The 13232-nt window shown below is 39.0% G+C and overlaps 1 protein-coding gene across 1 annotated transcript in view; it reads right to left on the reverse strand.

Moving 5' to 3' along the window:
• Positions 1 to 13232, reverse strand: part of LOC104621763 (talin-2-like) — a gene marked incomplete at its 5' end in the record, with an annotated part of 37739 nt that overhangs the window by 238 nt on the left and 24269 nt on the right. Inside the window, 4 exons of the mRNA XM_010288323.1 lie at positions 920 to 1045; positions 4772 to 4954; positions 5052 to 5114; positions 7830 to 7955. Of these exons, the coding sequence (XP_010286625.1) occupies positions 920 to 1045; positions 4772 to 4954; positions 5052 to 5114; positions 7830 to 7955 (498 nt within the window). The remainder of the gene's footprint in view (positions 1 to 919; positions 1046 to 4771; positions 4955 to 5051; positions 5115 to 7829; positions 7956 to 13232) is intronic.

Genomic DNA, 13232 nt, shown 5'->3' on the forward strand with positions numbered 1-13232 from the left:
GTCACAGCTAGGCCCTGAGCATTCTTCAGAGAAGCACCAAAATAAAATTACTTTGGCAGGAATCACTCAAATTTTTCCAGGTTCCAGGACTATGCCATCAAAAACAGTATTGTATTCCCACTTGTTTCTTAAAGAGGACTAAAAAAAAAAGAAAAAAAGAATCTACCAGCATAGTTTTATTATACATTCATGATAGATTTTATAGTGGTGTGCTCCCCCAACATTCATCGGGGTGAGGGGTTAGCACACATAGGATAAGCACCTTGTCTTAACATAATGTTTGAGTGATAGTAAAATTGAACACTCATTGCTGCAGGTATCCACAGTATTTTCCTGCATCTCAAAATGCCAAAGGAAAAATGACAGTATACAGACATGCAGAAAGGATATATTTCAGTATCTTTTAAGTAGTGACCACAGTGTATGGTGTTCCTTGTTCACAACAGTGAATCCAGAAGTTGGTACAGCCTCAAAGCCTTGAAATCTACTTTTAAATATTCTTCTTATTTCCCCATGTTTATCATGGTCACAGTAACAAAATGTCATCAGTTTTTATCTCTCACTTTCTATTTCTTTGATTGTATACATAAAAAACTAGTGTTCCATTAAGATTTGGGAATGTTTGAAGTACATAAGAGAGGTTTGAAAAGAACCATTACCTTCATCAGAACAAAAGAAAAGATATTGGACAATGGTGATTGCTATTACGGTAAATGCTCAATGAAGACGTGCAGACATCTTACAGCATATCACTTTGCTGTTATGTCAGTGGTTACCTAACAGTGACGCATCAAATAATTTATCACAGATTTCTACATAGATTTGTCCAGCCTGCAATGCAGCAGATGGACGTTGTAACACGATGCTGCATTTCTGTAATAGTTTTTCTCTGCTTTACTTCTTGGGTGATTGTACCAACCTGAGCAATGCCACCCACAAACTTTGTTTTGACCACAACATCGTCATCATCTGCTTTCCCAAATGCTGCTTTTTGGGCCGCCCTGACAAGATTGTCTGATGCTCGCTTGACAGCATTTCCTGCAGCCTTTGAAAAAGACAAAAGAGATTTAGTAATAACAAAAATGCATAACTAACATGGATTCATCTGAGCATCAAAACTAAAACATCTTTGCTTGACACAGGAAAGGTGTGTTGTGTTTTGTTTTTCCCAGTGAAAAGCAAATTAATCTTTCAAAATCAGTGGTACGGAGAGGAACACAATTCCTTTATTTAAGAAGGTGGAAGTTGGGAAACTCACAAAAGAGATTTTTTTTCCTACTGTTTAAAATCAAACAGTGGATGAAATCACAAATTATGTTATGCACAACACTGGTCAGATTATTTTTTTGAGGAAGAACAACAGAAAATGAAAGCTAGTGTATAAAGAAACATTTTAAGGCAATGGAGTTTTTAAATTAATGGACTTTCATCAGGGCAAAGTAGCCATGATTCTCTCACATTTAAACTTTGATTTCCTTAAAAATTCTCAGTGTTCTAAAGATAAACAGTCATACATTTGTAATACATCTTTTGTTGTCTAAACTGAGTAGCGTTAGCAATTGTGCATCAAGGAGAACGTAATTAAGCTACCTGCATTCTAATGTTGACAAAGCTATCTTTGCTATACTATAATACATATAGGCAGCAGAAATTCCACACTGCATGCTCAATAATGACCATTTCCACGGGCACTGGTTTAATGGATACAGAGGAGGATACCAGAGGAATGGCCTTGGATTCTTGTACTGTGATCCGCATGGAGTGGAAGAAGAGTCCTTGTCACAAACAAAATGCAAATCTCTTTTCCACTAAAGCTAAAAGATGGCGCTGGCACCTTTTTTGAAGCACTGAGGTCTTGAAGACCTTTGGCTAGGAAATACCCTGTGCAGGCAGGTGACAGAAGGATAGGGCTCAGCATCTTAAGATCTGGCACTGAATTTGCTCCAGTGTACTAAGAGCTGGTGAACGTGCTGGAAAGCTGGCTCTGGGTGACAAATAGTCCATGGTTTAAGGGGTACCGCACATGGAGGTGTAAATGAGATATTTCATATACCACTGGCAGTCTTTTAAATTTGTGGGTCCCAGAAAAGTCTTATGTCTTATACACCAAAATTTGATCTACGGTTCCTTCTTGGCTCTTAGTTGAGTCCTCCTCCTTTCCACCTCTTTATCTATTCACCAATGTCAGGACAGAGGCAGGAAAAGAAACTTCTGGGCTGATGTGGGCTTAGCACTAGGAGGAGTCATGGATCACTCATTCTGAGGGACTGATTGGGGGACCTAGCTACATGTTGTCTACTCAATTATACATACAAGTACTGAAAGGTGGGCCCCCAAATGTATTTCAAGTGCTTTAGCAAAGAAACAAGTTTAGAGAATGCAGCAGAGGACCATTCAAAGATATCTCCACCTCCTGGGCAAGAGAAACACCTAGATCACCTGTTACTATGGGTGAGTCTTCAGTGCACAGTGGAATGATGTGGAGAGGGAGAGGCGTCTTACTTAATTGTGAAGAATTTAGTTGAGATACCAGAAGCAACATGTTATCAACATTCCTGCAGTAACATAGCCTGGTCAAAGTGACATGAATTTATCATTACTCAAACTGACACAGTATTACCTTGTACCAGGCACCCTCAAGAGCAACTGAATACTTCATGAAGAGAAGGATGTGAGTGGTCAAATCTTGCTAGAACCCCTGCACTTTGAAGGTCCCTATCCTATAAATGAAATTTGAGACCTGTGTGCTACAGGAGCGGATTTGCATGTCATTCGGCTATTTGTACTGTGTGAATTTAAACCAGCAGAAGCAGGCTGGGACAGACATAGGTACAGCTGTCCTAACTTAATCTACTGCCCCAAGAAGTGTTAATTAGACTCTAAAAGTTTACATGGGGTCCAAGAGGACTGGATAAATTAAGAGCAGAAAACCACTGAGGGTTACTAAACATACAGAATCTGCATCTGACTTGGGAAGTTCCTGAGTTGAAAATGCTTGGAATCTAAGAACATAGTAGAAAATAGTATCACACATGCTTGCGCCGTTCTTGGTTGCTCCTTTAAGCATTTCCTAGTGACCACTGCTGGAATGGGGATATAGATTGGGCTTAATGAATTTTTGGTCTGATCCAGTAAGGCTGTTCTCATATTAAACCCTAAACCCTAGTATCTAACAGCAAATCAGTCAATGCCACTGATAGAAAACCTTAATGCTTTCACAATGTGCAGAAAAATGGTAAGTACTTGCAGTGTTGTGACAGGCAGTGAGAGAGAACAGGAGTAGAGTTTTCTGTCCCAGGGTTCCCGATGCACCCAGGTGTCATGTGTCATGTTCCTGTGGGAACAGTCGTTCTCACACAGGCCGGTGGCTAAGACAGCCTGCTCTCACATGCTGAAGACATACTGGCACAAGAGGAAGCCACATGGATCAGCTCTGAACCTGCTCCCCACCTCCCCTCAGTCCCATTCCATATTTCCAGCTTTATTTCCCATTGAACTTAACTCTCTTCCCACCTGAAATGACCCAAGGACAAATTATTTGAAATTTTCTTTGCTTAGTCTGGACCTCACCCAAAGAGAACGAAAGTATTTCCATCTATTTCATTAAGTTTTGGAACAGACTCTGTAACAGTGCATTCCAAGTTAGCATTCATGGGAAATGCAGTTAAAGGTCTCCCAAAGCTTGCAGTTGTTTGTGGAGTAGGAAAGAGAAAGGTAATACACTCAAACTCCTGAACCTAACCTATTAATTAAAGTTATGTGAAAACATTTGCGCTGGGGGCAAAGCCAGCTGAAAAGCCTCAGTAGTTTTGGCAAATCTACCAGTAAAAATATTTGGTAGACATCAACTCACTGGTTTTGCTATGATAAGGGACATTATTTACAAGTGCAAACTGCTCTTCCCTTCATTATTAATTTTGGGGCTAATACGAAGCTTGGTAAAGTGGCAAAGTTCAATTTCAATCCGTGCTCAGGCTTGTTTCCTTTTCATATTCCCTTCCAACTTTTCACATTCGATGTCTGTTTAATATTTGCCTACAGTGACTGAGTACCCTGAATTTCCTGGCAGAGCTGAGAAAACACAGTCTCTAGTACTTGATTTTGTTCCCGTCTCTATTTTTTGTTCTGCATTTAAAATTCCTTCAGGCCAATCTCAGCATTTGGCTATTAAGGTGCACATTGCATTACAGTAAGAACTATCTTCCAGTTACTGATACCTCCCCACAGACCCTCAAAAAAGTCAATCTATATGAATCTACTTTAAAGCACTAAACCCATCTCATCCCTAGAGATAACATTAGCATGCCATTGTTTTCTATAGAAACAAACAGATTTTTGATACAGTTATTTCCTCCTACATATTTAACCCATTTTATGACATTAATTCCTCTTGCTCAGACAGATACTTAGTGATATGTATTCTACCTATCCACACATCAACTGTTATATTGAGTGTCCATTAGTAGCATCTGTGCAAATAAGAGGAAAAGAGGAAATTTCATTGCAACTAAAGATACTCCATGTTGACGGTATGAAAAAAGGAGCTGAAATAGCTCTTCTATTCTAGGCTGAGCCTGCAGGACAGGATGTCAGAGAAGGCTGTAGCCATTTTTAAAATTAACACCCTTAAACTAAACTCCTGGAGACATTAGACTTTACCGATCATAACACAGTGTTAATTCAGTAATAGTTCAGAGAAGCTAAACATGAAATGGATGTGTAACGTCAAAACCCACTACTACGGGTTTTCAGCAATTAAGAACACAAGTACCTGTAGCCTCCTCATGGCTTCAGAGTCATGATCAGCTTTCACTTTGCAAGCCACAAGCAACTGTGCAGTAGAAGCTGCCACTTGTTTGGCAGATGAGATGAGCTTCTCTTCACTAGCGTGGCCTTGTACTGAGGCATTAGCTGCTTCACAGAGATTGCTGGTTGCAGCTGCCACCATTCGGGCCTAGGAGACAGTAGAAAAAAAAGTCACTGTGCATTCTCACAGGATATTATTTCTTCAGAGAAGGTGCTACTTTTCCTTAAGAGAAGTAGTTACTCACAGCGGAAATAAGTCCCTGAGACCACTGTCCATCATCAGCTGCATTTGCGGGGATTGCTCCAACCTGAAAAAACAGTTCAGAGATGGCTTACAATGAAACAGAAAATACAATTGCTTTGTCTCAGATTTAGACAAACAGTAATCCATGAGAAAAGGAAACATCTTCACCTGCGACTGTGCCTAGCACATACAGGAGCAGAAAATCCAACTGAAAGTTAGTTACCTGATAAGTGTGCTTCCAGCACACATCTGCCTGCTCATGCAGTGTCCAACTTGCTATGCTGCTTGAATTGCCCCCATCCTTGGAACATGTGCAGAAGTCCCAGAGTAATGATTGTTGCAGCCAAGACTTTGGCCTAAGTAACAGTTGAAGCAGTAGTTCCTAATCTCCTGGCCTTTAAAATAACTTATTTCTGGTTCCACAACACATTTGGATTTACATCATTCTTGAATCTCTTCTGATTCTGGCAGTATGGGAAGGTACAAAACAGAAAGCTCCACACGGAGGCCCCTTAACTGTCTTCATGCCTAATAATGGCATTTGAAGAAAGCAGCCCATTTTTCTGCATGGCTCATCCACCTAAGTGTTCATGGCATCAGCAGTACCGGCAACAATCAGGAGACAGTTTTCTTCCCACATCACATGAAAGTAATGAAACAAAATTCTACAGTTGGTTGGCCAGCCTCCCACCCCCAGCTGCCTGGGTCTGGGAGTTTTTGGGACGTGAAATGTAAACACGGTCCAGAAACTTGTTGTATTTTAAAAGAAATGGAAACAGGGATTTGTGCATAATGAGGATTCCAGGGATCAGAATCAAATCCTTATGTGTGGCATCAACTAAACAGAAGATGTGTTCTCTCATAGCTTTCGTGACACTTTTGTATAACTGAGAAATCAAAAGAACACACTAGGTCCCTGAATTCTTTAGGGTTCAAGGTTTTCTTGCCTAATCATCCCCAGAAAGCCTATTTTAAGTAGATCACAGATATAGGAGCCTAGTTAGTGGTGTCTGAATTTTGTGTGTGTGTGCAAGTGTGTGTGAGTGAACAGAGGAGTGGTGTGGAAAAAGGTCAGATGCAACTTCCTAGACTTGATCTGTACTGCAGAAATGGAAACAGTTGCCTAACATTAGGAAGTATTTTAATAGCTTGCTTTATTTGTGAGAAGTATCATAATGAGAGGATGTGCCACAAACAATTCTGAAGTTTGCTATTTCATTAAATTTAAATTTTGATTTTGGTTGGGATGAACTTCTTCCCTTAAAGACCACAGTATTATTTGCAGATCCTCCAAGCAGGCAAGAAACTATCAGTAAAAGCCATTTGCTGCAAAAATTCATGGTCTTTCAGCAAGTTACTATATAAGAATGACAGATAAAGCAACACAGCTAAATTCAGCAGAGCAGGCTGAACAGATCTGCTAATATGGCACTATATTTGACAGGTGTGCTTCTATTAGAACAGCAAGCTACAGCTTTCCTCAAACAAACAAATTAAAGTGGTTTTAGCAATTATCTGAACTTGGATGATAGGATGCAAGTGCTGTTAGCCTGAATCTGAAAGACACAAACAGAAATGTATCGGTGGGAGCAAAGAAGCCAAAGCTACCTGAGGGAGATTCAGGGCTGGTACCAGGATAGAAACACACTCTGTATCATTCTGTATAACTTCACAGTGGTGGTGGTGAGGAAAGCAAAGCAGGCTGCATGTCATAATGAAACTAAATAAGAACAGGTCCTATCACATAAAAGCAGACTGCACAATAATCTAAGCGAAGCAGGTAAGTCAAAATGCTCGTATTTTGGACTGTCTCCACAGCCAGATTTCAATGGGTATTAAAAATATCTTGGTTTATGCATTATTGATAAGTTCCATCGCTACAGCTTATGGTGAGTCTTTTCAAACGGTTACATCACTATTGTTCAGAAACAAGTGTGTTGTGCTCCTGCTGGAACTAAAAGCACAAGCTCCCCAGGAATCCTAGCGAGACAGCATAGCGCTTTTGTGACAGGATCCATGACACAGTCTGCTCAGAATAAAGAAATAAATGAAATTGGAAACCATAACTATACAACAATGGTACTATAACAAATTGTTCTCACAGGCAACATATCTGTTTGATGTTCAGATTTTAAGTTTCAAAGTATATTAACTGGGGAAGAAAACAGTGATGGATATGAAATGAACAAGAGAGACCTCAATCCTGACCGGACCAAAAAGGTGACACATGTTATAAGCACTCTTTCTGTTGGTCCCAACAACAATTACAAGCATGTTCACTTAAATGTACTGAATTTGCACGCAGGCCTATGTTGCCATTGAATCAGACAACAAAACATTGAGGGCACAGTTAGTGAGGCCCTTTGCTATTCTGGTCCAGAGTGGTATCGTATACTGTGACATTTGGTTTTGGATCCCCAGGCTGTCTTGTGGGACTATACATTACTAGCTTTAATCACAGATCTTCAAGAAATGAAAAAAACCCCACAAACACAAAAACTCCCCACAGCTGAAACATCTGAAGAGCCCAACACTTGATTACACTTGTGAGGTTTAAATAAATGTAATTGTGGGTTTGTTTTTTTTTTAAACAGAATGAGGACTGGGCCATGTATGGTGATGAGCAATGAACGAAAAGATTTACATTTTCATTAGTCTTTCCTAAGCTGCTCTCCTATTGTTTTAACAAGAGAACAGTTAAGAGACTAAATTCAGTTTTGATCCCGCCCCCTCCTCCCCACCCCCCACCTCCCCCTTGCTACCTGTCCTGTTTACCCACCTTTCCCTGTGCCACCAGTTCTCTCTGGGCTGCTGAAGCTGACTTCACGAGGGCACTGGTAGCAGCTGCAATGGATTTAGCTGCTTCCAGGATCTGTTCTTCGAAATCCAGAGTCTCATCTGCTTGCTATAAGCAAGAAAGAACAATGTCACATATTGCTCACCTGAAAGCAGTTGTATTTTCAAGATTGAGGACATATACAAAGTGAGACAAGAAGATTTGGGAACACATGAGTACACACATCATTTTCTGCAAAGGAGTTTCATGTGGACTAAAGCTGGGACTCAACATAAGTGAATTGAAATACTAAGTTGCCCTTGTGGCTGCTCACACGTGAAATTGAATATCACACAAGATACTTAAAGAATTGCCTTCAACTTTCTAAGACATTATCTCCATTAGGGCTACTCAAAACTACATTCAGAAAAGTGCAGGTCTGAAAAGAAATTCTTGGTTTTCCATTTCAAAATTATCTTTGTAGTGCTATTAATACTGGATTCCAGGATTGCTAAATTACGCAGAGCATTTTCTAAATACTTAAAGACCTAAAACATTAAAAAAGAACAGTGATAAATGTATATTGTCTCATTCAATTGTACTAAGAAATCTAACGTAGATGCCAAGCAGGTGCATAGATTTAACAGCTTTTGCTAAAAGCTGTCATTTCATAGAGAGCAGCATTGTGAAGTGGTCCAGGTTAGTCATCTTGGAGACAGGAAGTTCCAAAGGTCTGTCTGCAACACTTCAGTCATCCACACATGTCTTTCAACCAGCATGTGCAAATGGAGAGATCAGCTGTTCCTAATGAGGTTTCTTGCTATTTAAAATGCAAATCTATTGTTCCATAAAAGAACAATTTTCCTGACTTTCTAATAATTTAAACAAATACTGAAAACATTTATCCATTTAAGCACACTTACTAGCTTCTGAACAGTAAACAAAATAGATAGAGATAAATGGTTATTGTTATTTTAAACAGAACCAGGACATGTATTCTGATTGTTTTTTATAGAAAATAAACCAACAGAATGTATTTTATTTGTGATCAAATCACAAGCCTACCAGCAGAATCCAATGCTGTATGACCAGTAGGGCTAGCGGATACAATACCAGAACAGATCACCTTGTGAAAGATGAGGCTTTTGAAATACAGGTTTCTTCCAACTTATGCAACCACAGCATTCTTGTGTCAAATAACTAACTTTAGGGACACCAGCTAAGCGGGCTTTGAGTTAGAAAGCCGGGCACTTCATTTGCCAGTCTAAGCACATCCATCTAAATTTAAGTCAGGTTTAGTTCTCCTATTCCTGCCATCTGATGAAATAGTAGTCAATTATAAAATACTAAAAGATGAGTAATTACAAATCATTACAAAATGGCACATCAAGCAGTGCTCAGTCCTACAGCACTTCACATAACTGCCACATAACTGAAACAAAGTCCAGGACATGAAACCGTAGCATCCATAGACACCAGAAAAACTGAATGATCTGTAAATGAAAACTGCTGTGTAGATGAAGTTGTTTGGCACTTTAAAGTTTTTCTTATCCTTTAGGAAAAGCCACCTAATTAAAGGAAAAGTGTTTGACTTGCCTTGCTATTGGGCTAATCTCATCAATTGAAACATATTTCTTTGTAATAAGAGTATAAGAAATTGCTTTGTAAAGTGAGCAAGTCATGTTCCACATCAATTTTTGGCAATGCTTGCAATGTAACATCATGACCATTATTGTATTTAAGTGGTAATCACATTGGTCCTGAATTTATGCAACAGGCCTCAAGCCTTTTTTATAAAACTCTTACTTCAAATCATGACATCGCAAAACCAAAGTGACTAAAGGAATATAGTGTAGTCACTATCAGATTTCTTTTCATTATTAAAATAGATGCATTGTTGACTTCGATATAAGCTGACTAGAGACTTAAACTAAAATATCAACAAAAGTACCACTGGATGATAGTCAATTTAACAGACTGTTATTGCACTTTTACCTTGGTCCAAGGCTCCCTGTTATTGAGAGTTTTTAAATCTTCATTTCCAACATAACAAAATATATTGCGTGTATTATTCTTTGTATGTCAGTGTTGTCAGGAATTTAGACTTAAGCGAGTGAGCATTTCAGTAGCTGCTTATTTATTATAAAGGAGGAGGAATTATTTCATAAATTTTAATAAAATGCCCATGGCCATACTCTGACCTGTTAGGCAGCTGTGTATATGCCCAGAAGGTATTCAATTTGCAAAAAAACCAGCCACTAAAAAGAGGCTGAAGAAAAGTAGTTGTTTGAACTCAATTCAGCATAGTGAATAGACTAAATTCTGCCCATAAGTGCTAAGCAAAAATGACCATTTTCAAAGGGAATGCAGAGAAATCAAATCTTGCATTACTGAGAATGCTATTGTACAATGGCTGGATTACCTTCCACTGTGGACCAGCAGGTAAAGCTCAGAAGGAAAACAGATAAACCTTAGTATCCCATCAGATAACAGATTTCTGGCCCCCCAGTGTACCAAATGAATTTCTTTCCAATGATATTGAAGCGGGGGAGGAGGAGAAGAAACCATACCCTGAGTTTCTCAAACATCCAAATCCTACATTTCATGTTATCCCACAACTTGTTTTTTTTTTTTTTTTTTTAATTTATGGAAAAGAAGGACGAGGTTTTTTCTTGACAGTTGTTCTCTTCTGTGGAGAATTTATTGTTGAAGCAGCCTTACACAGCACTCAAACTGTGGAACTCCTGTGGATTTTTCATCTTGTCTAACAAATCCTTGTTTTCTAGTCCTTCCCCACAGTCTTCCCTTCAGCATACTCAAGTCTGACATCTAAGGGCTGGATACTCATGTTTGAAATGGGGAAGTAGGCATAATGCTCCGTCAGCGCTGTGGGTATGTTTACCTGCCTGTACTCTCCAAAGAGCATTCCTTAGCAAGAAGGAGATATAGCAGTCCAAGACTGAACACAGCAAAATGCTCTACAAGAGAAGTAATTCTTCTACCCATTCCCATTATTAAAGAGTGTGCCCTGAATTCTCTTAAGTTCCCATTCATCAACAGTACTCTCACAACATGTGTCAGTTCACAGCCTTCATGAACAAAGTTAGGAGCAATGATGTGATACGTGGCAGAAAATCTCACCTTGTAAGGTTTTAGTTACTTGAGAGGGCTACTTGGGTTTCTTTAGAAAACCAGATCTATGAGACAAGTCTACTTCCTAAAGTAGCCCCCATGAAGATCAGCACCTCTCTTTTTCCACAAGTTTAAACTAATAAGCTGTTATTGACTATATATGGGTATAAATGGATTGGAAAATGAAGTCACCAGAACAGATGAACCAAAATTATTAGGCTAGCTACAAAGTCTGTAGCATGAAATATCCTGAACATGTTGATTGCACCATTAAAAAAATAATTTGAGATGTTTTTGTACTGTATTTTTAACCAGTTTTCTGCAGAATCTCCGTTATTAGGGGTAGCATAAATAAAGTTAGGGTTAATAGGAGAACAAATGAGCCCCAATCTCATTGCTAAACAGTAGAAAAAAATTACAAAAGACAAACCATTTTGTTTTGAAGCAGCTCTCATCTTCTATTTCATAAAAAGAAAACCAATAAGGGTAAGTTACTGCACTGGGCCATGAAAAACACAATAACCATTTCAGTGAAAGTCAGTTCCTGGCACAGCAGCTGCTCACTGTCATAAAAGGCCCTACAAAACTTAAAAGTCCCTCCAAGAGCGACTCTACTGATGAAGGAGCCGTTCATATATATGTTTTAAATCAGATTAGATTAGGAGTCTGCAGGAAGTCTTCTAAACCTGCTTGTGAGTGAATGTACTCCCTCATATTGCCTTCTACTATGTTAAAACCCCCGGAGACAGGGCAGGACACTGTAGGAATATGTTTGATATATAGTTGGATTAAATAACAACCTAATATATCAAACATATCACACAGAGTCCTGCAGAAAAAGGCATCCAGGTTTGATTCATCTTGGGAAAAAAAAAAAGGACAAACTGCTGAAAGCTAACAACAGGGAACTCTTATTGACTACTAAAGACACTTATGTTTGAAGGCATGAGCCTGGGTAGAAGCATGAAGAGCATACCAACAGAGTAGGATAGGTACAGCAATGCTCTCTGCTGTTGTACCTCATCTACCGCGCCTTTTTCGTTAAAAGCATTCCTTTTCCAGTATTAGTGAAGAATGTAGTTTTCACTGGAGAAAATGTTTTTGTTCTTCAAAAAATTATTAATTTTGGGGGATTGTTATTTTACAGCCAGTGGCATATTCGTGTAACAGGAAGAGTATGTGGCTGCACTGCCAGACACTTGACCCTCCAAAAATGAAAAAGGGAGAAAAGAGTCCACACTCAGGAAAAACGTAATTGTATTTAAAGGAAATATGACAGCCAAAACTTGCTTAATAAACAATAAATATCTCATTGCTTCACAAATCATTTTCCACCTTGAACACTGCAATGAGAATACTGAACAGGTTTTGTGTCACGGGGAGGAGTAACAACACCTACTGAGGAGAGTCCTCAAAGTGCTTGCAAGATATAAGCTCAGAAGAAAGACAGATATTAACAGGGCATCAATGGGGCAGCAGACTAGCAGACTAAGCATTTTAGGAGCACATTCACCAGCAGCCAGATGACCAGGATTTAAAGCAAACAGAATATGCATCATACACTAAAATATGGGCAGCAGTTTGCTGGTCTGTGTCTTTAATATTAGAGATTGTTCTCCGTGATAAGATGATTCCCAGCAGTGCAAAATTAAGACATTTCATGCTATTGATCTTAATCTAAGACATCAAGGGGGTATGATAGCTGTAAAAACATGAGGAGAAAACAAGGAAAAGAAGAATTAAAGAAATCTAGAAGTATATATATAAAAAAAAAAAGATAGCAGACCAAATGAGAAAAAACCCCTACCTTCAACTATGGATTTTTTTCTTTAGAGATAACACACTGGCACACACAAAGATGAAAATTCAAGCCTAAATCAAATGACTCCCACTCCCTGCCCCAATGACAGAAGCTTACGCAAAAATAGGGCATCAGCCACCAATTAATAATGATGATGATGGATTTCCTGCAGGCAGATTAATCTAAAATTGCCAACTAAGGACTTCTCTGAAAATTCACTTGATGATGATTACTGTTAATCAAAGCAGGATATTGGTCTAGCTGGACCAGCAGTCTGTTCCATTGTAGAAGATAGCTACTATTCTTGCATTTCATAGACTAAGCATAAGAAAAATCAGTTGTGTCAACCCCCTTACCTAGTCTACGCATTCACACTACAACACTATGCATGTTGGCAAAGACCAGCAGCAGAAGGACAGAGCCTGTTCAAAGCAGGAAATCCTACTCTGGGAGGATACAAGCTACAAGTCTTC

Source organism: Phaethon lepturus, unplaced genomic scaffold, assembly GCF_000687285.1.
Source record: "Phaethon lepturus isolate BGI_N335 unplaced genomic scaffold, ASM68728v1 scaffold41195, whole genome shotgun sequence".
Classification (NCBI taxonomy): domain Eukaryota; kingdom Metazoa; phylum Chordata; class Aves; order Phaethontiformes; family Phaethontidae; genus Phaethon; species Phaethon lepturus.